At 43.6% G+C, this 24174-nt stretch overlaps 1 protein-coding gene across 1 annotated transcript in view; it reads left to right on the forward strand.

Moving 5' to 3' along the window:
• The first annotated feature begins 9617 nt into the window (after window positions 1–9617).
• The window catches only part of LOC121871880 (ubiquitin thioesterase OTU1-like), a 56543-nt gene continuing 41986 nt past the window's right edge, over window positions 9618–24174 (forward strand). The window contains 1 exon segment of the mRNA XM_042374462.1: window positions 9618–9884. Coding sequence (XP_042230396.1) covers window positions 9685–9884 — 200 coding nt within the window. The 5' untranslated portion in view covers window positions 9618–9684.

Consider the following 24174-nt stretch of genomic DNA (forward strand, 5'->3'; position numbering starts at 1 on the left):
CACACACACACACACACACACACACACACACACACACACACACACACACACACACACACACACACACACACACACACACACACACACACACACACACACACACACACACACACACACACACACACACACACACACACACACACACACACACACACACACACACACACACACACACACACACACACACACACACACACACACACACACACACACACACACACACACACACACACACACACACACACACACACACACACACACACACACACACACACACACACACACACACACACACACACACACACACACACACACACACACACACACACACACACACTAAAACAATAAGTATCCAGTGAGGTGAATTAAAAGATCAGCTGTTGAGGAACTTACTGCTTTGCAACACTGGTGCATGTTACACTCCTTTCCACTCCATCTCCCTAATCACCCACGCCTTTCTGCTTTCTCACCCCATATTTTAAATGTTATATAATGTAATGTTGAAGGGATACAACTTTGCTCATTTATACTTATATTTATCTCAATCACCCTAAATATACTTTAGTTTTTGTGTTTATTCAAAACATCTTCAGGTCATGAGTCCCACATATCCCCCACCAAGAAAGGGCGACCTGACATTCCATCAGAAGGTCAGTAATATGATGTCACTAATCCCCCACCCAACCTCCACCTGATGCTGAGGCAGGTCAGGTCAGGTCCCCCCAAAAAATACTTTTAACTTTCGTCTTTATTCAAAACATTTTCAGAAAATTCTCTTGATTTTCAACCTCAGAAAATTTTTGGAAAGTTCCAGCTTTGGGAATGATTTTCCGAGCAAATTTCAATTCCGGCTATTGGAGATTTCCTTGTTTGAGGGAAGCATGGTTGGGTAGGGTCTACTGTGCTGAACTCAATGATATATTTCTTCAGCAGCTTGTAATGGACTTCAATTTTCTAAAGAGAAAGTGGCACATACTCACTGATTTATGTAAGGGTTATTACGGTATTTAGGGACCAACTGTAAAGATAAGAAATTATGTACTGTATTATATCAAATACAGTGAACCCTCATCCAACGCTGGTTTGTTCAACGCACTTTTAACTATATGCGTTTAAATATGTATGACCAACAGTTTGCCCAACACAGAAAATTTATATATAAGTGGGTTCACAATGCGCCGCTTCCTCCCTCCACTCCACCTCTGCCATACAAGAGTTGGAGAAGCCCGCCAAGCAGCTGCTTCTCATCTCTCAGTCTCACTTTCACTTTTGTATCACCAACATTGTACTAAAGCGGTCTTGGAACTTTTTGTGTTTTTGCATTGCTTTGTCTGTTTGCCCTTGCAGTATGGCCCCAAACTTAAAGGTGATGCTAGTGATGGTAGCACACCCAAGAAAAGTAGAAAAGTGATGACATTTGCCAAGAAAATAAAGATTTTAGATCGGCTATGTGATGGTGCACACATAGCAACGCTTGCATGCGAGAACTCTGTAAATGAATCCACCATACTCACAATTCGTAGCTGTGAGGACAGAATACGTGCAAGTGTGAAAGCATCTACATCTCTTAGTGCTAAGGTAGTTCAAGTACCAAGGATGAATCAATACAGTAGGATTTCATGTTTCGTGACTAATTGGTACCGGTTTTAGCGTCTCGAAAGTTAAAATTGCGAAACGAGTGCCATTGAAATACATGTAAATAAGCCTAATCAGTTCTGTGGTGTCACCCAAACCCCCCTATAATGACATACAACCCACCAAGAAAATGACATTACTGTAATGTATTCATACATATTTTATTGTACATATTGTTACTAACAATATTTATATACAGTCATACTGTAGAATAACGTACCTTTATGGAGTCAGTGAAATGCTCGACGGGGCTGGTTGACGGGTTCCGAGGCAGGGAGGGCTGGTTACTGCTTCCTCCCTGCTACCTTCTCCACACCTCCTCTAACCTCAGCATCAAATCCCTCAAATTCTTGAGGCAGCTCTTCCACCAGTAAGTCGCCCAACACTTCAATATATCATCATCGGTGGTGCCATCATCATCTCTTAAAGTGATGTTTGCCAAGGTATTAACAGGCTGGGCTTTGCACAGGTACTGAGTAATAAGGGCCTGCTGACGTGTATTAACACGGGACATGTACAAGGCCTTATTTTCCTCCATACCCTTATCAAGGGTTCTGAGGATGAGGCCTGGTATTGTGTTGTTCTAGCTGTTCACTGAGACGTGCGATGTTTGTGAGCAACTCGGTCAGCTGCTGTGTTGTAGGTTCACCAGGCTTAACGTCATCCTCTTGTATTGGTTGCTGTTCTTGTTCTTCATCCTCCTCCAACATTTCTTCAATTGTTGGTTGCTGCTGATGTTGACCAACGTTTTCTTGCAAATCTTCAACCTGAACATCTGAAAATCCCGGTGCTGGGACTGAGCGCGCTGCCTCCACTGTGTCCATTAGTGTTGCCGCCATGGACTGGCTCTCCCCCCTGGCCGCGGTCTGTTCTGCCCCACTTATCTCAGAGTTGGCAAACAAAGGCTTCCATGCGTGTAGCACTGTTGCAACATTAATCTTATGCCATGCCTCAACAATTCTGTCCACTGCATGAATTCGTGGTCAAGTGAAGAGTGACAGTTTAACATTACTGATGAATTCGTGGTCAAGTGGCTGCAGAAGTTATGTGGTGTTAGGAGGAAGGAAGATAATTTGTACATTAGGGTGGCATACAATTAGAAACTTATACTCTCCAGGAGCATTATCCATCACCAGGATCACTTTGAAGGCAATGTTCTTCCTCCGGCAGTACTGTTGGGCATCAGGAACAAAGTGCTCGTCAAACCAATCGGTGCATAAAGACGTTGTAACCCAAGCTTTCTTATTAGACGTCCAATAAACATTGAGCTACGACATATTGGCATGACGGGAGGCTCTAGGACAGGCAACGGTTAACAACCATGGGTTTTATCAAGAAATCTCCACTTTCATTAGCTGTGAATAAAACTGTAATCCTGTCTTTTGAAGTCTTTACACCTCTTGCCTGTTTCTTATCCTTGGCAATAAAAGTGGTCTTAGGTGAGCACTTCCAGAAAATGCTAGTGTCATTACAATTGAAGATTTGGTCTCGACATTAACCACTCTCTTTCACAAGAGCTTGAAAGACAGGTGGATATTTTTCTGATGCTATGACATTAGCTGATGCATTCTCCCCATGGTAGTGGGTAAACTTGACTTACCAACCAACAGAAGCATTGAACGGTGGTGGAGAGTTAACGTGTTTCTTCTGTTCAACTGCAACATAATAAACACGTGCCTGATGCCTTATCTGTGGCTCAGACAGGTCGCCTTGCTCACGGTTTCTTCTTTCCATCCACTTGTGAAGGTAATGTTCTGTGATAACAAGCAGTAGGTTTCGTTGTGAAGTATCGGAGAATGTCCCGCTACTAGAAAATCTTGAGAAGACATTCACAGAAGCAGTTAAGGCTTCCTTGTTCTTCTTATTGGAACGTATGGTTGATTCGGAGCAGTTGAACCTATGCATGATTTCACAGGTATGAGCACCACTTTTGATCTATTCAAGCATCTCTCTTTTCGTTTCAGGGGTGTATTTCCTCTTCTTGACTCCCTTATGGTAGTCACACTTGGCTTGGGGCATTCCTTGTTGACCTTCTTTACGGTCATCATTACCACCAGAACCACTCCCGACATAAGAATCGTTAATAGTTAAACAAGGATCTCACGAAACTTAAGCTCAGTGGGTTATATAATCCAAGGTCACTGCATCGCTCGCTCATTCAAACTAACTGTCGTTACGTCGTAAACAAAAAACACTCGGTGGGTTAACGGATAGCAAAATACTGTGACAATGCGCGCTGTCCACTCAACAATGACTCGCGAAACTGGTAATGAAAATCGCTATTCTTGAGAGGCTGGAAATTTTTAAAAGTGATGCAAAACATATGAATCGCGAATCTACAACTTGCTAAACTTGAGATCCTACTGTACTTAGAAAAAATGGAAAACTATTAAACGTTAGGGTTAGTGGACAAGTGAATAAGAAAGGATCTGTTGTCGATAGCGTAGCAATACGTGAGAAAGCACATAGCTTGTATGCTCATGTTGTGAAAACTGGGTGGGTAGGGGTTGATGCTGCGACTGTGACTGATTTCCAAGCAAACAAAGGTTGGCTTGAAAATTTTAAATGCTGCTTTGCTTTACATAATGTGAAGCTTCAGGGAGAGAGCTGGATCAGCAGACAAAGAGGCTGCAGAGCACTTCAAGCCCATGTTGCTTGAATTGATCAAGGACAAAGGATATGACCCAGAGCAAGTGTTTAACACTGATGAGACTGACCTCTTATAAACGTGCAAATAACTGAACCTACATTATACAGACCCAAAAAGCTGCTCCAGGGTTTAAAGATTTCAAAGACAGGCTTAAATTGTTATTTTATAGTAATACAGCTGGTGATTTTAAGGACAAATCCATGCTAGTGTACAGTTCGGAAAATTCCCGGGCGTTAAAAGATAAAAATAATCTTCATTTGCCTGTTGTTTGGAAGTTCAATAAAAAGACCTGGGTGACTAGGGTGCTCTTTAATGATTGGTTGCAGCATCATTCTGTGCATGAGTTCAAGGAATATCTCATAAGAAGAATTTTGACTCAAAGGTGTTGCTATTGTTAGATAATGCCCCAGGCCATGATGCAGAAATGCTTCAGTTCTTGCATCCCTATGTGGAAGTTATGTCCTTGACCTCCAATATCACTTCAATTCTGCAACCAATGGATCAAGGTGTTATCAAGGCATTTAAGTCATATTATACGAGAAATGTCTATAGGCGCGCAACTGAAGCAGTGGATGATTTTGCATATGAAACACTGATGGAATTCTGGAAGGTATTTAACATCAAAGACTGCCTTGACATTATAAAATTGTCTTGGGATGAAGTGAAGCCTTCCACCATGAATGCTTGCTGGCACCAACTTTGTCCTGAAATTGTTCATGATTTCAGAGTATTTCTGACAGTTGACAAGGAAATTGCAAAAATAGAGAAACTTGCAAAGGAAATTGAAGGTGAGGGTTTTGATGACATGCAGAAAGGTGAGGTGAATGTACTGTTGGAATTGCATTTTCAAGAACCAATAAGTGAGGAGCTTGAAGAGCTTACAACAGATGACAGTAAAAGTGATGATGATGATGCTGAAGTGGAACTTTAAAACCTAAATTAACAATTAAGTTGACCTCTGAATTCTCCAATAATGGAGAGAGGTTAAAAGTTCAAAAGGGCCCCTGATGATCTTTGTATGCCATACAGAGAAATTTTGAAAGATTTGCATCGAAAAGGCAAACAACAGAAAATAAGAGACTTCTTCCCGAAGCCATGGTCACCCCGACCATCAACATCATCTGCCTAACCAGAACTCTATGAACTTCAACATCAACATCATCTGGTGATCTGGAGCCTGAAGCCAATGATCCTAATGATTCATCAGCTTAAGAAATAAAATCATTCCAGTTTCATCATCATTGAAGTCTTCTTCATCAATCACCGTCATCAGAAGGCGTCACAACATCTACTATATCATCGTCATCAGTGGTGGACTGGGTCAAAAATTTCTACCGGGAAAACTTGTAAAAGGGCCCACTCAATAGGGTCCAAAAGGGCCCACTTAATCCCAAAACATAGTCAGAGGAATCAAATAAAAGTAAAGGTTTTAAGCAAATAAAATGTTACAGCTATTCAATATTGTTGTATTTATTTATGTTAAGGTACGGACATAGTAATGTCGCATTCGGTTGCATTAGGGCGGATTAAGTTAATACAGGTTGTACCTCTCTAGTCCGGCATTCTGTGGTCCGGAACGATTTTAGTTTGACCAATAGGTAGATAGGCAGCTTTTTTATTTTATTTTATTTTTAATTTTTTATTATTATTATTTTTTTTTACTTATCTGAATTATTATTATTATTATTACAGGAGTATTAAATTTTTGCCTCTCAGGCCCCAATGTGGGTCGGTGACCTATGCCTGGGTGGGCTAATCCCCGTAAAAAAACAAAAACAACAAAGCCGCGGGAAATTAAGGTTTGTTTACATCCGGTGTGAGGGCGCGCGTTCCCACTGTATCTACACCACCCTCATCTTACTTACTTCTCTTAGTCTTACTCAGTTCCGTCACCTATTCTTTTGGTAGCATGGTCGAGGGTCTAGGCACATGGGTATGGTAATTCTAGTATCAAGTCACTTGGATGGAAATAAAGGTAAAATACTGTGGGAGAAAGGAATACGCCTAAAGTACACTATAAACAAGTTTATTAATATGAAATCAAAGGGGAAAAGACATAGTATTAATCATATAACTACCAGGCTCAACTCCTGGGCTTATTGCAGACTCAGTTCCTACATTCTTACTCTTACAACATTACTGGTGTTACATTACATGGCACTCATTGCAGATTACTTTACTCAACATATACGTTAATACTGACACTAGCATATACAGGGGCCACTACCCAACATGGGATAATTATTTCCAACTAATTATCCCTAACATACATGTTACCACACTCTCTGTGGACATATACTTCCAAGGAGTAACCCAGGGTAGAACACTAGGGCTCACGACCGTTGTTATTGTGGGGTAGCCAGACACATGGCGAGTCTGGGGTCTGGCCCAACGAAGCCGTGGGGCACATTAATCAGGCCGCATCGGTGCCATCGTTTCATATATGGTTCCGGCTGGTTATCTACTACATCCGGGGCCGTTGTTGAGTAGTTGAGCGATGCAAGAATCACAATTGGGATCTGGAGAAACATTGAAGCAGCGTCAGGGAAGGACTGGGAAGCATGACAACACAAACAACTCTCTTGTCTAGATGACAGACGTATTTACGTTATATTACTTCTACACTGGGTGAATGACAATTCAACTGTTAAATCATGAACACTGGTGAACACTGATATTCACTACAATTGACTGAATTAACTGAATGGCTACACAAAAACATACCTGGAGAAACATTGAAGCAGCATCAGGGAAGGCTTTCCCTGCGATGTGCACTGGTATAAATACCCCTGAGTTGCCAGTGATCGCTACTCACGCAATGACAATAATTACAAACAAACTAACTGTTACTCATTCAAAGATGACCCTCAGTTGACAAAGGTCTGGCAAATTACTTGAGTTGATTTACACAGACTAATTCAAGATTGAGCTTCCCAGGAGAAAGTGGAATAAACCACGCATTGATAACTGTCTTCACAAAGGCGGGACTCTGGGAGGGGACACAAGTGTAGCGTCTATGGGGAAAAAAACACGTCTTCTCAGGGGTCGCTAACTTACTCATATTTTGCGGGCGTGGAGTTTAATAAGAATCATTAGTTAAATAGATCAGCAGTCAACGTGACCATGACACCGGCAGTTCGGCTGCTCTCTCTCTCTCTCTCTCTCTCTCTCTCTCTCTCTCTCTCTCTCTCTCTCTCTCTCTCTCTCTCTCTCTCTCTCTCTCTCTCTCTCTCTCTCTCTCTCTCTCTCTCTCTCTCTCTCTCTCTCTCTCTCTCTCTCTCTCTCTCTCTCTCTCTCTCTCTCTCTCTCTCTCTCTCTCTCTCTCTCTCTCTCTCTCTCTCTCTCTCTCTCTCTCTCTCTCTCTCTCTCTCTCTCTCTCTCTCTCTCTCTCTCTCTCTCTCTCTCTCTCTCTCTCTCTCTCTCTCTCTCTCTCTCTCTCTCTCTCTCTCTCTCTCTCTCTCTCTCTCTCTCTCTCTCTCTCTCTCTCTCTCTCTCTCTCTCTCTCTCTCTCTCTCTCTCTCTCTCTCTCTCTCTCTCTCTCTCTCTCCTCTCTCTCTCTCTCTCTCTCTCTCTCTCTCTCTCTCTCTCTCTCTCTCTCTCTCTCTCTCTCTCTCTCTCTCTCTCTCTCTCTCTCTCTCTCTCTCTCTCTCTCTCTCTCTCTCTCTCTCTCTCTCTCTCTCTCTCTCTCTCTCTCTCTCTCTCTCTCTCTCTCTCTCTCTCTCTCTCTCTCTCTCTCTCTCTCTCTCTCTCTCTCTCTCTCTCTCTCTCTCTCTCTCTCTCTCTCTCTCTCTCTCTCTCTCTCTCTCTCTCTCTCTCTCTCTCTCTCTCTCTCTCTCTCTCTCTCTCTCTCTCTCTCTCTCTCTCTCTCTCTCTCTCTCTCTCTCTCTCTCTCTCTCTGTGCTCTATACAGAGTGCAACATTTCCCTTCAATATATGAGCAGTAAATAAGTGTTGCTTTCATCTTCTTATGTAGAGTAATGACGATATGTTTTCACGTGTGCACACTTACATACGCGCAGTCTCACTTTTTTTTTTTTACCATTAATGGTTAGCTACTTATATTGTTCCATTTATTAACATTAAATAACATTACAGGTACTTCAAACAACCATATTAATTTTTTTACATTAATTTTACTACTGTACAGCTACAATCAGGGTCTTATTTTCTTCAGTTTTATATGTAGAACCAATCAGTCAGTGGTTTTGTAAGCTTTAACATAAACAATGCCGGCAGCCGTCTCGTCTCCTCGTTATTAATAAATTGTATTGTTAATTTTGCACACACGAACATTAATTCAATAAAAACAAATTCAGAAACATTAATTAAAATATATATGAACAGTAAATAAGTGTTGCTTTCATATTCTTATGTAAAGTAATGACAATATGTTTTCACGTGTGCGCACTTACATACGCGATCTCCCTTTTTTCTTTACCATTATCGTTAGCTACTTCTATTGTTCCATTTATTAACATTAAATAACATTACTTAAAACAACCATATTAATTTTACTACACCTACAACCAAGGTCTTATTTTCTTCAGTTTTATATGTAGAACCAGTCAGTCACTGGTTTTGTAATCAACAAAAACAATGCTGTGTCATTTCTTCGTGTGTTTTAATATTCTACGTATTATTAATGAATTGTATTGCTCATTTTCCACACATAAACATTAATTCAATAAAAAAGACATTCAGTAATAAACAATAATGAATCTTTTGTACATAAGAGAAATGACGCTGTTTACACAATTATGCACGTCGTCTGCACGTTGGCGGGCCGTTCAAACCCGTCGAAATTCCAGTTTCCGCCGTCAAAATTTTTATTTATTTATTTTTTTGTGTGTTCCAATAAAATACGTTGAATTAAAAACTCGCGAAATTTGAGAAGCTACTATACGACATTTAACCCTTCAATATGTCTTCAAAGAGACCATGATGCAGAGAAAGTGGTGCTAGTGCTTCCAAGCATAAGCACAAGTCACTATCTATCCAGGAAAAGGATGAATTTCCATGGTCCGGCAATTTCCATGGTCCGGCACCGGTCAGGTCCCGAGTAATATGGTTTTATACTGCTTATTATTAATATTTTTTATTGTTAATAGTATGTTAGTTTTATTATTATCATATTTATGCATTATGGAAATGTTCAAAAGGTATTCATTTCACGTGATAAAGATATATGCGGCCATGATCCCACCACCCCATTTTTCCCATAAGATGCCAAGTTTGCCCAACTCGATTTTGCCCAAGGCACCGTTTTCGAGGAACCTAACCCCTGCGTTGGGCAAGGGTTTACTGTTTAGATATATGAGAAGAAATGCCCTATTTTGTTTATCAGTATTTATTTACTTTTTTCAGGTGGTGAAAAAATAGAAGGAAAACAAGTGCGAGAAATGCGCCAGCTTGTGGCTACTATGGTTAAAAGTCACCCTGAACGTTATGATGAGGCAGTATTGGAACAGTCCAACACTAAATACTGTGAATGGATCTTGAAGGATACATCATGGGGTGGAGCAATTGAACTTTCCATCTTTAGCCAATATTATGAGATGGAAATTGTTGCCCTAGATGCCAAGACTGGCATTTTGAATAGGTAGGTGTATAATCTTATTCTCCTCTATTTTTTTATTTATTTTTTCTGCCCTCCAGGTCCCGTCTTGGGTCGCCCTGTCTGTAAGGGGGTGACTATATCAACCCTCCCTCCCCTTACCACACCTTGCCTCTACCCCTCTCTCCTCTACTTACCACCTCCTATCTATACCCTCTATAATTTTTTAAAGCGACACCCACAATTAAGGACAACGTTTTAATTTAAATCGAATATTTCCTATTTTGGGCAAGTCAATCTGGCGCATCATATTTTATAATTCACGCCTAATGTTTCTATGAGCACGCTACACTGTCCTAAGGGCAAAGCTGTACGTTTGTACATGTACTCAAAATAATGTACTAAATGATTACTAAAATTTTTGTTTGGTGCAAACTATAGCATGATTATATTTAAATTAACCACTATCTTATAAGAATTCCATCAATGTAAATTATATTCTCCCCGGTCACTTCTGTGACATTTTATAAACAAAAAACAAGAACTCAATCTAAAGGACATAAATAAACAAATAAATACTTCACTAGACCTTCAGCCCCAACTGTCAAACGTGTCACTGTCACCCCTCACCCCCCACCTATCTTCCCAGCCAGGGTTTGGTGGTTATAGGCTTTAAGTTTTTATCTTATATAATATCACAGACTAAAGTTAGGAGAATATAATTCGCATTGATAGAATCCTTGCAAGACAGCGAATAATTTGAATATAAACGGCATATATTTTGCACAAGAGATAAAAATTTTAGCCCTTTGTAATAAAAATTAGAACTAAAATTTGTATGTCTAATGTGAACTATAGCATGTATATATTCAAGCTAATCACTATCTTATAAGAATTCCAGCAATGTTGATTATATTCTCCCATGTCAGTTCAATGACATTTTATAAGAGAAAAACTTAAAATCACTCTTAAGGACAGATAAATAAATAAGCACTAGAAGCTAATCACTATCTTATAAGAATTCCAGCAATGTTGATTATATTCTCCCATGTCAGTTCAATGACATTTTATAAGAGAAAAACTTAAAATCACTCTTAAGGACAGATAAATAAATAAGCACTAGACCTTGGCATCAACTGGCAAACATATCATCTAACTCCCCCCCTCCTCCCTCAATCTTCCCATCAGCTGATCGCTAGTAAACAAACTACAGGTTGACAATCCTTTATCCGGCATTCCAAAAACCGAAAAGCTCTGAAAACCGAAAGTTTTTTCGTGTTGCATCACTGTGTGAAATCGAACATGACTTGGACCTGACGCTACCGGGCGCTTGACCCACGCCGGGCAGCGGGTGTGAGTGAGGTGTCACTTGTGTCTCAGTGTTGCTACTAGTCACACATTTGCATCTGCTGCCCTTATATTTTTATGTAATTTTGTTTAATTTCACTGAAAATGCCAAAAAGAGCTTCAGATACCCCTATGGGTAATAGTGAGAAGAAAAGGAAGCGTCTTTCATTATCGATAGCACAGAAAGTGGAGTTGTTACAGAAGCTTGATCGTGGTGTACCTGTGCGGCATCTTACTGAAAAATATGGTGTGGGAACTACCACCGTATATGACTTAAAGAAACAGAATGACAAGTTGTTGAAGTTTTACGCTGACAGTGATGACCTAAAAATAATGAAAAACAGAAAAACATTGCATAGGGCTAAAAAATGAAGATCTTGACTGCGTGCTGATTGAGTGGATTCGACAACGAAGAAGTGAACGTATGCCACTGACTGGTTTGATGGTCATGAAACAAGCTCAAATATACCATGAAGAACTGAACATTCATGGTGAGTGTTAATTTTCAGAAGGTTGGCTGCAGAAATTTAAGAAGAGTCATGGAATTAAATATCTGAGGTGAAAAAGCTTCTGCTGATCATGAAGCAGCTGAACATTACATTGATGAATTTGCCAAAATTATATCTGATGAAAACCTTAGCCCTGAACAAATTTACAATGCTGATGAAACAGCTCTGTACTGGCGCTAGGTTCCTAGAAAAACGTTAACAACGGCTGATGAGAGAGCACCAATAGGTGTTAAGGATGCTAAGGACAGGTTGACTGTTCTTGGGTGTGCCAATGCTGCAGGCACACACAAGTTAAAGTTAGCAGTGATTGGAAAAAGTCGACGACCAACATGTCTGAAAGGTGTACACAATTTACCTGTGCATTATTATGCCAACAAGAAAGCATGGGTAACCAGAGAAATATTTTCTGACTGGTTCAATAACCACTTTGTACCAGCAGCACAAGCTCATTGCAGGGAAGCTGGACTGGAATGCAAACTGTAAAATTCTTTTGTTCCTTGACAATTGCTCCGCACATCTCCCTGCTGAACTTCTTGTTAAAAGTAATGTTTTTGGCATTTACTTTCCCCCAATGTGACGTCTTTAATACAGCCTTGTGACCAAGGAATTTTACGCTCCATGAAGAGCAAATATAAAGATGTTTTTTTGAACTGTATGCTTGATGCAGTCAACAGAGGCGTAGGAATCTAAAGCTTCACAAAAGAGTTCAATGTTAAGGATGCCATTTATTCAGTTCCTAATGCTTGGAACGCTGTTGATAAACCAACATTAACAAATGCTTGGCACAAACTTTGGCCTACAACGATGTTTGAAGTAAATGAAGATGCAGATGAAGACTTTGAAGGATTTTGTGTCACTAAAGAGAAGATGATGATAGCAAACCTCCTTACTTACGCCAAAGCTTTATCTTCCGAAAGTGTAAATAAGTTGGAGGAAGCCGACATTGAAGAAGTCCTGAACATTGACAATGATGCACCTGTTGTGCATTCATTGAGTGATGGGGAAATAGCTGAAATGGTGCTAAATAAAGATAAGCATGAGGATAGTAGTGATGATGATGATGATGATGAAATTGTGAACACAGGTGAAAAAGTCTCCATAGACGATGTGGTGAAAACCTGTGATCAGTTAATTACTGCCCTTGAACAACGTGCATTTATCAGTGAGCACGATATTATGGCAGTTTATTCAATTAAAGAGAGACTGCTTAGACAGAAACCACTGTTAATAAAACAAATGACACTGGAAGAAGCCTTTAAAAAGGCCATCTGTCCTAGTGTGAGTCATCACTTGAGAGTCCTGTTCCTGGCCCATCTTCAGATGTCCGACTCCTACTTGATGATGACAACACTGATGTGTCTTCTTCATGATAAACAAGCCAGCTGTAATGTACCTTTACTGTATCTGTTTGAAGTTTTACTGAATGTTTTCCTTACAAATAAACTGTACTAGAGTATTTATGGACTATATTTATCCCACAACTTCATTTATGCCAAACCTAACTGAACTGAACTGAAACTAACCTAACCTAGCAACCTAACCATTCCGAAAACCGAAATATGTCTGGCCCCAAGGATTTCGGATAAGGGATTGTCAACCTGTATTTCACGTCCCATAATTTTAGCTGTGTTGATTTATGAGTGTTTGTTATACCATTATACTTCAAAAAACAATGTTTTGTTTATTCTAGGAGATGGGCTGAGGTGCATCTGGGTAGACTCTCAGCTGTTTTAGTAATTTGTGTTTCTCTCAAGTACCAAACTAAATTATTCATTGAAGCAACACGTTGATTTAGTGCGAATTTGGTTTAAAGCGACCTCTCTTGGAACATATCTAATAATAATAATTATAATAATAATAAACGGTTTATTGAAAAAGTTTGCAGCCCGAAGGCTGAAAATATACATCGGACATAAATGACTTATTACATACATTGGTGGTATAACAAAAGCCTTCATTAGAGAAAGGTGAAGGAACATACAGTGAACACACAGATTAATGTTTACACACTTAGATCATGTGAGCTGAGGTGTTGAACAGCAGACACGTAGTGTGGTAACTCCCTCACAGATGGCGTTATGATGGGCATCACGTGGAGTACTAGTTCCCTCACAGGTGGTGTTATGAGGGGCTTGACGTGGTGTAGTAATTCCCTCACAGATGGTGTTACTAGGGCCCTGATGATGTAGTAGTAGGGTGTGTCATAGGAGGGAAGATCAGCTAAAACTAATGGCCCATCACTTTTTTGGTAGATTTTAGTGTATATAAACAGAAAATAATTTCAGTTTCAATATTTTGCAACCTTTTGCTAGGTAAATTTTAGCGTGAAATTTATCGAAAATCTAACTTACAGCTGCATTAGTGCATTCCAATTAAATAGTGAACATTGCTTTCTGACTTCATTCTTTAACACCCCAACTAACAATATTTTTTTCTGTTTCAGATTCTGATGCATTTATAAGTTGATAATATTTGCGATGGCTGCTTGTGTCAGGACGAGGAACCAAAAATCCAGCCATCTCAGTCACTATCTTGGGTCTAGGAGAGAGCTCCTGAAGTCGGAGTTGCCTACATTGAGAGATGCTTTGAGATACGGTGTTTTAATCAGGCAAATCAGTGAAAAGAACCAAAGAACTTACACAAACAAAGACATTGCCAGTGATATGACCAAAGCTGTCTTGGCACAGTACACTCTGGCTAACGCTCAGTTCAAGCCTCCAGTCATAACAAGTCAGAAGAAGATTAGTGAGAGACTGCTAGCCAGTTGGGAAAAAAGGCAAGAGATATCTCTCTTGGGAGAGGAAAACTTGCAGTTAAGGACAGCCTAAGCAACTGGACCAGTTATTTGACATAATTACTTGCAAGTGCCCAATTGTTCTCTGTCCTGAGTTTGGATGCGATCGTGACTGTAAATCCGAGGCCCACATCTCCTGTATTTGCAAGCGTGAGCTGAAGATTCCTGTGATCGAACTGGCATTTGTCAAAGCACAGAGAGAGAAGACTGGCAGTATAGGGGCTCTCATGATTTCTAGCCAAGATATTCCGGAGTCCAAGAGACAGGAGGCTGCCACAGAGAGACAGAAGAGGAGAAGAGTTGCCGAGGAAAAGAGACTTGAGAAGGCCCAGGGTGAGGTAAAAAAGGCCGATGATTGGAGTCAAGCTGATTCAGAGTTTAATGACTTCCCCATGGCTGATCCGAGTGCTGACCAGGAGAATGGTGACTTTGTCCCTAACCCAGAAAATAATGATCCCAAACCTTCCAGGCATAAGATTCGAAATAGGAAAGATATCCCGAGCATAGCTCTGGCCAGCATGCGACACCACACTGGTCTCAGAGAAACTGCAGAGATAGCAACAGCTGCCTGGGTTGACGGTGGTTTGATAACACCTGATGATGTTCACCTGGTGATAGATCATAACAAAGTAAGGAGAGCTCAGGAGAAACTTGTCAGTAACCTAGAAGAGGAGTTTGATAAGGGGATAAGAGAAAATGGAATCAATTGTTTGTTCTTTGATGGGAGAAGGGATGACACTAAAGTGTTCATGAAAGTTGGAGATTCTGACAAGTTGTTCCCTGCCATGGTGAAGGAGGAACACTACTCCTGCTGCAGTGAACCAGGAGGGAAGTATTTGTGGCATTTCACTCCAGAGAAAGATGACATCAGGAAACCAGCTGAGATAGTGGCAGATAACATTGTGAACTGGCTCAGAGAGAGGAACGTAGACCAGACCCTGCAGGCCATTGGAGGGGACAGCACCAACACGAACACAGGGTGGCAAGGGGGGGTCATACAGTGGATAGAGCGGAAGATTGGGAGGAAGCTGGTCTGGATTGTTTGTGACCTCCACACCAACGAGTTGCCACTCAGACATCTGATCCAGGAGCTGGATGGCAAGACTCTTTCAAACAACAGATGGTCTGGTCCTCTTGGCAAGATGCTGGACTCTGCCACTGAGTTAGAAATAAATCCGAGCTTTGAAAAAATCACAGTTGGCCCTCCACTCGTTGAGCTTGTACATACTGTCATTGACGACTTGAGTACTGACCAGTACTATGGTTACATGATTTGCAGTGCCATCAAAACTGGGGACATGCCTGATAGACTTGCTTACCTGCAGATAGGTCCAGTCTCACATTCTAGGTGGCTCACAACGGCTCTCAGGTTCTGCAGAATTTGGGTCGCTCATCATAAACTGAAAGGGAACCAGCTTCACAACCTGAGACTTATTGTCCAATTCATCGTGAGTGTCTACTTGCCAAATTGGTTCAACACCAAGGTCAAGTCATCGTTCTCCGAAGGTCCGAGGCATGTTCTCTTCCAGCTTGAGCTCCTGAGAGTCAGCCAAGGAAGGTTGTTCAGATTGTGGAGCAGACTGTGAGGAGATCTTCCTGGTATGCTCATCCCGAGGCAGTTCTGCAGACAATGCTCTGCAGTAAGGATGAGGAGGAGAGAAGAGTGGCAGTCAAAAAGATCTTGGATATGAGACTTATGAGAGGATCTGGGCATGACGAATCAGTTGGTGACGATTCCTTCAGGGTCAGGAAGACTTCTGAAGTCAATTTAGGTGCCAAGACCCTCACTGATCTCATAGATCTGGATAACATCCAGGCTGGCAGTGAGCCCCCTCTTACCTGCAGCCTCACCAATGTTCAAGTCAGAGCTTTCCTGGACAACCCCATGCATGTTCCTGCCTGGCCCTCGCACACCCAGAGTATAGAGCGTTGTGTACAGCAAGTGAGCGAGGCCAGCAGTCACGTGTACAGCCAGGAGAGGAGGGAAGGCTACATCCGAGCTCAGGTGGTCAGCAGGGAGGTGATGAGTAGAAACAGAAGCAAGAAAGACATGTTCTCTATGGTGTGCAGCAACACCGGGTCGCAGTAGTAAAACCGGTTTTTGTATTTGATGATTTTGTTTTCTAAAGGAATATTAAATTTAATAAATGTGTCAAGATCATTTGTTTCACTATTCTGGATCATTTTCATCCTAATAAATTAACCTGATCCATTTACTTTACCTTATATAAGCTATTTAGTGGTGTTGGTAAAAGGGTGGGAATACTGAATTTTCATAAGATTTCAAGTTAAAATTTACCTAGCAAAAAATGAAAACTTTTCAAATCTGAAGATATCACATGATTCTGCACATAGAACTACATCATTAATACCATGGGCCGATTTTTCAAACTCAAAAAAAAAAAAATCGGCTCCGTATGACACACCCTAATGTAGTAGTTCCCTCACAGATGGTGTATGAGGGGCCTGATGATGTAGTAATTCCCTCACAGATGGTGTATGAGGGGCCTGATGTGGTGTAATAATTCCCTCACAGATGGTGTTATGAGGGGCATCACATGGCATAGTAATTCCCTCACAGATGGTGTTATGAGGGGCATCACGTGGTGTAGTAATTCCCTCATAGATGGTGTTATGAGGAGCTTCACACGATGCTGTAGCAACTCATTCATTACGTGGTGTCGTAGCATCATGGGGACACCACGTGGTTTGAGGTGTGGTCCCAGGCCTCTCTATCGTGGAGTCTCAGGGGAATTATCACTGGCTTCCTGGGACCTCACTGTGTAAAGGTTAGCTTGGATAAGACTCAACTGTAACTGCCGAGTTGTTTTTCACTGACTTAAGCACTGTTCACCCCTATTCAACACTGGTTCCATTCCTTTCCCAAATGAAATAGTAACTTCTGGCGAGAACTTGTTGATATTCCGGTGGGGAGGAGGGTTCAGGGGAGGGAGTTGGTATGGGCTAACATAATAGTTGACGTGGCTGCTGCTGAGCAGCGCCAGGTGCGTCTGACCCGTCTTGACCCGTCGGTGGTCAAGGATGTCGTGTTATATCGACGTTCTACTGTACCTTTTCATTTGCCCGCCACCGTTACCTTTACTTTTCGTTAGGTGGCTGTATAGTAGCTGCTTTAGCAGTCTACTGTCGTCCATGCAGGTAACATGACCAGTCCAACATAGTTGTTCATGGACAATGGTAGCCTCGATGCTTCTACAGTTGGTGTCAGCAAGAATACTGGCATTTGTTCTGCTGTCTTCCCAGCTAATTCGGAGGATGGAACGTAGCCTACGTTGGTGAAAGTTTTGAAGTGCTTTGAGGTGCCTCCTATATGTTACCCAAAGTCTCACTGCCATATAGCAGGGTGGGGAGGACCACTGCTCAATATACTGTACGTGTAACTTTGTAGATAATTTCAGCTCCCTACAGCTGAAGACAAGGTTTCGGAGTCCGCCAAAGGCTTGAGATGTACATCTGATCCGGTGCTGTATCTCTTCATTGATGTCTGTGGTGGTGGACAGGTGAGAGCTGAGATACTGAAAGTGGGTAACATTAGAGAGTGTAGTACCGTTAAGCTGATGGTGGAGGTGTGGCTGAACCTGGGGCAGGTTGAAAGAGAATCTGAGTCTTAGGCACATTCACCTCAATGCCGAAGTGTGCATATGCTCTGCGTAGGTGTTTAGGATCTCCTGTACGTCGTGTTCATTGTGAACAACAAGGGTGAGGTCGTCTGCATACTGAAGTTCAATAATGGAAGCTGCCGACACCTTTGTTCTTGCCTGGAGTCGTCTTATGTTGAAAGGACCCTTCACCCGGTACTCGATGTCCACCCCGCTGGCTAAATTGTCACTGGCACAAGTAAGGAAGGCAGCCAAGTAGATGGAAAAGAGAGTTGGTGCCAGTACACACCCTTGTTTAACCCCTGTTGGGATGCGGAAGAATTCGGACTGGGTGTCATTGTGTAGGACACTGCTGTTCATGCCATTGTACAGGTGCCTCACAATGGCGATGAAATTTGGTTGTCAGCCAAAACAGCTGAGGGTCCACCAGAGGGCATCCCTGTTGACCAAGTCGAAGGCCTTGGTTACGTTGATTAAAGCCATGTACAAGTCATGCCGTTGTTCTCTGCACTTTGCCTGTATCTGGCAGGTAGTAAAGCTCATGTCAGTGGTGCTACATGATGGTCTAAACTAAAGCCACATTGAGATTCGGGGAGGAAGTTTTCCGCCTCAATAAGTAGTCTGTTTAGGTGGACTCTGGCGATAATCGTGCCAGCTACGGAGAGCAGCGAGATCCCAAGGTAGTTGCCACAGTCTGACCTGTCCCCCTTGTTCTTATAAATATTAACAATGGAGGCATCTTTAAGAGATTGGGGATTTCCTCCTTTTCCCATATATTCTCCAGGAGAGAGTGGAAACGGCTGGTAAGCACAGGTCCTCCTGCTTTATACATCTCGGCTGGGATTCCATCAGGGCCTGAGGCTTTGTTATTTTTCATCTGTTTGATGGCAGTAACTACCTCATCCAGGGATGGAAGATAGCTGAGGTGGAACAGCTCTGGATGCTGAGGGACCTGCTGGGTAGTCAGGACATCCACATCAGTGTTTCGGTTGAGCAGTAAATGGTAGTACTCTTTCCAGTGCTGAGGGAGGCCTTCATCGTCTTTATTTATGGAGTTACCATCGGATGAGCGGAGGGGGGGATGTGCCACAAGTTGTTGTCCCATAAAATGTTTTATTGGAATTGAAAAATTTGCACATCTTGTGCTGATCTGTATGTTTTTGTATTTCACATGCTATATTTTTAAGCCAGTCATTCTTTAGAATGCGAAGTTCCCCCTGGGCTACCACTTTCTTCTTGCAGAAGGTATCAACTTTGGTTCGAGACTGAGGGTTGTTCTGCTAGTCAGTAAAAGCAGCAGGTTTACCATTGATGAGTACTTTGAATGCTGGGTCATTTTCATCAATCAGTCCTGGTGTATTCTCTTGATCTGGCTTAGGGTCTCTCTGTAGGTTTTTATCAAAACAGTATTGAGAGTACCCCTTTTGGCACTGGGATATGCAGTTTTTGCTGTTGGTTTGTTTATAAGCCCATCTTATCTGTGCCGCCCATGTGAAGAGTTGTGGCTATAGACTCCCAGCAGTCATCTCTGCCTGTCCCCATTGCCACTCATCCACTGCCATAGGACTTTTGGGGATATAGGGGTTTTGATGATAATGAGAGGTATGATGAACTGGATGATGGCTGCGCTTGAGTTGATTTTTGTGGTGAGGCAGAGGCACAGGCTGCAACCACACATCTTGGCTCTCCCTTTTCCTGCTCCATTGGTGCAAGTGTTGCATCAACTGGGGTGAGGGAGAGTTGCAATGGACTGCCGATAGCCCGGTTTGTTGCGTTTCACCTTAGTAGCCTGTCTGTCCGTCAGGCATTGCCTTCGTCTGCTGGTGTAGTCGTTGGGTTGTCCATGGTGGTCACATTTTCCGCCTACATCGCCGTTGGGGTCTTGTTGGAGCTCTGTAAGCATGTCTGCCTGATGTGGGGCTCCACTGCAGATTTTTTTCTTTCGGGGTTTACTCCCGTAGCCTTATACCTGCCAAGGTTAATCTGCAAGGTAGCAGGCGGTGGTTGGTAGGCGCCAGGATGTGTTCACATGCCAGTGAGCCTATGCGCCATCCCTCTGGGACCCACTGCTACTCCGAGATGTCCTGCTGGTCTAGCCTGGGCTCACAAGGCACCCAGTTACCGTGTGTTGCCTCGGGGAGGCACAGCAGGAGTCTTGATGGCGAAGAGGCTGTGTACTGGCAAGGAAAGACTTGAGCAAGTTGCTTCCCTGTTCGTCATGAGGGCTAGCCAGCGACAGTAGCTGAAAGCGAGAGGGAGCAAGCAGTGCTTGCACCTAAACACTAACATAATGCTGCCACACTAGATGCATTTCACCACACACACACACACACAAGGGTGTTACTATAGATAACAAACTGGACTGTTAGGCCCATGTAAATATCACAATCAAGGCAGCCTCGTACCGTCTCTACATGCTACGGCGACTTAGGTCACTTGGGACACCCACGCCAGAGCTGAGGACCATCTACAACGCCTTTATTCTCCCCAAACTAACGTATGTGTCACCAGCATGGTCGTCTTCTCTCAACTCTGTGGGAGACCCAGGTGATACTTCCAATCAGGGGTGAAGGAAACACACTGGTGTCAAGTTCGTAAGTTCTATTTCTGGGACAAACACACAAAAGGAGTTAAGACAGGGGGAACAGCGTCCTGTCTTGGAATCTCTCTGGGTATCTCTCTCTGCGCATGCGCGTACAGCGCGCATGTGCCTAAAACATGAACTAACATTCAGTGACAAAAGGGAGTATGATTATAACATATAATACAGAGACCTGAATCAATAATGGTAAATAGTACAGAGTTACATATTACAGCATATTCGTCTCATATATCTACACCTCCCTCCCCCTCACGCTCGTAGTGCAATCTCGAGAGGACTCTTTTTCCAGGAGCCTTTGAGAGTGACGTGGGAAAACTGGGGGGTCACTGAATGAGGACTTACTTTTCTCGTCCAAGCAAGGGTTCACAGGGATGTGGGGGAGGGGTTCACCACTAGGGGACGGTACTGAACGAAGGAAGCGGCGATTCCGCCACCATACCCGACCACTAGGGAGACGGACCTCGTAGTCCCTGGTCTTGCCGCAGCCCATGACAACCCCGACCTTGTCCCAGCGGTGAGACGTCGGGTCTTGAATCCGAACTGTTTGCCCAATACTCAACCTGGGAAGGGGTCGGGCGTGCTGATCGTACTGTGCCTTTACCTGGTCAGCACGGGCTGCTGCACGACGATTGCAGTCCTCGGTCTTGGCCTGCCACTCCCTCGAGAAGGACTCAGGATGGGCAGGGACACATGACCGTAGTGGGTGGCCGTATAACATCTGTGCTGGGGAGCGACCTGTGAAGTTGGGGGTATTCCGCAATTCCAATAAACCCCGGTCAAACTTCTCACAGTCAATGTTGCCTGAGGGTGCCGTCTTGAGGATAAGATGCTTGACGGACTTTACGGCAGCCTCGGCATGTCCATTGGACTGGGGATAATATGGCGAGGACACCACATGATAAACTCCCCATCGCTCCATGCAGTCCCGGAAGTCGTTGCTGGTGAACTGGGACCCGCCGTCAGTCCTCAGGCGGAGAGGGACACCAACTTCCCGGAAGTAGCGACAGAACATACGTACTGAATGAGAGGCAGTAGTGTTGCCTCCGCAGGGAACGACAACAGGCCAACCTGAGAGCCGGTCGGCGATGACGAGAAAGGACTTTCCCGCCACAACGAAGAAATCCGCAGAGACGGACTCAAAGGGCCTCGTAGGGTTGTCGTTGTTGACATGTTTTATTTCCAGAATTGGCTTAGGGAAGTCTGGAGATATTATGGCCAACTCTTGACAGTGGCCATAAGACAGTAGTGGCATCTGAACACCTTTGTGGACCTGAATCCTGGCAGAACATGACTGCTTACCTAGGGTGAGGGTAGCCTGAAATGTACCCAGAGCAGGTGCCATTGTAGAACCGTCTGCGGTGAGCGTTGTAGAAGTTGACGGTGGTTGCAAGCTGCTCCTAGGGATCCCAGAATGTCGAGGTGTCTTGTGCCGATGACTGTGACGTCCGCACCTGTGTCAGGAAGCATCTGGATACGGGATGTAACGTCGCCGTATGACAGGTGAACACAGATGGGCTGAGGTGTCTTGCTGACAGGGGAAGAAGAGGATCCCACGCAACGACAGCGCTTGTTCTTCGCCGCCTGAGACTTGCAAGTAGTATTATTCTTCTTCTGTGACTGACAGCATTTGTCATAGTGTCCAATGCGGCTACAGGAGCGGCACTGAACGTTGTTGGCAGGGCACTTCAGTGTCCTAGCCCAATGACCACGACGGCCACAGTTATTGCAGGTGCTGTCAGCGGCAGGGCATTCAGAACCATGCCGACGAGCACAATACTGGCAGGAATGACCTGGCGTCGAAGTCTGAAGTGATGCTGAAGATTGATGAGAAGCTGAAGTCGGATGTGAAGCTGAAGTCGGATGTGAAGCTGAAGTCGGATGTGAAGCTGAAGTCGGATGTGAAGCTGAAGTCACGTCCTTTGTTCTTCTTATATGCGGAGATGGCACACAGCTGGTTAGATGGAGCACGAATGGCAGAAGTTGCACTTCTGGTGGCTTCGTAAGAGCGGCAGGTGGTGACAACATCCTGTAGAGAAGAGGCAGTGTCGAGGGAGATAAGCTTCTGAATAAGCTCTTCGTCCCGCACGCCCATGAGGATAATCATCTTCAGCTGTGTTTCCTCACAAGTCGACGAGTTCCCAGGACAAACGTCAACCTCCTCAGCGATGCGTCTGAGTCGTACGTAAAAATCGGCAAATGACTCACCCTCCAGCTGCTTACAACTGAGAAGTTCTCTCCTACGCAGAGCTTCGTTGCAGAGACCCTTGATATGCGTCTGTAAAGCATCCAAGACGTCCTTCACAGTCTTGTCTGTGCTGTGGAGAATTTGCAGGGTGTGCTCCAGGATACGTTGCGCCTCTAGGGTGAGACACATCCTCATCTGGATCAGCTGTTTCTCCCTAGGCAACCTCGATAAATCGACCATCATTGAATAATCGTCCCACCTCCGACGCCATTCACGGAATACCTGGAACGAGGCATCAGCTTGGAGTGGCGGTGGACTCTGAGCGAGTGCTTTCTGTTGGGGGGGGGGGGCAAAGGAGTTGGAGAGGACCCTGCAGGCGCACCTGTGGACGAAGAGGCAGGTGTAGTCGCTGCATTTTCTTGTTGACGCCTGTGATCCTCTTCACGTCTTCGTTCATCGTCTTCCTGTCTCCTCCTGATGTCGTCTTGTCGACGGTTTTCTTCCAAAAACTGAATTAAATGAAGGAAGTCGACACCTGTGGCAGATTGCGGACGTGTGTAGTGGGGGCTAAGGGTGGGTGGGGCCGCTTGAACCACTTGGAGTCCACTTACTGCCCCGACATCCGTCTGAAGTTGGGCTTGTTGGGTATCTGAAGAAAACCCAATAAATTCCTGATCTTCCATATGGCCTGGTTTATTTCTCTCACAATTACTGTAATTAATAAGTGAGCAGAAAAGCTATTGTCTTTAAATGGAAGATAACTGCGAGCGTCTGTGAGTGTGTGTGTGTGCGTTCGTTCGTGCGTGTACTCGAGCAGGCTGGCCAGAGAGCGGGTGGCTGGCAGTTACAGCAACTCCTCTCGCCAGTGCCATCCGAGACGTGAGCGGGGAAGAATGTCAAAACTTGAGCTCTCCCATAGGTCTTAAATAGGCTTCCCTCTTTTGTAAAAAGTGCAGGAACACAGGGAAACACTTTAAAGACACTAAAGGGCACACACAACACTGAAAAAGCACTTCACAACACTGCACTGTAAATCCAGGAATATCTTGTGAGGTACGCACCGAGATTCACTCGACAGGAGGAGTTGACAAGATGGCGGCTCCGAGAGAGATTCTGTGTCCACTCGAATTCTGAATAATGTGATGTCCCAGCTAAACACTGCGCCATGTGGGAGACTCAGGTGATACTTCCAATCAGGGGTGAAGGAAACACACTGGTGTCAAGTTTGTAAGTTCTATTTCTGGGACAAACACACAAAAGGAGTTAAGACAGGGGGAA

Source organism: Homarus americanus, unplaced genomic scaffold (assembly GCF_018991925.1).
Source record: "Homarus americanus isolate GMGI-L3 unplaced genomic scaffold, GMGI_Hamer_2.0 scaffold39675, whole genome shotgun sequence".
NCBI classification, from domain to species: domain Eukaryota; kingdom Metazoa; phylum Arthropoda; class Malacostraca; order Decapoda; family Nephropidae; genus Homarus; species Homarus americanus.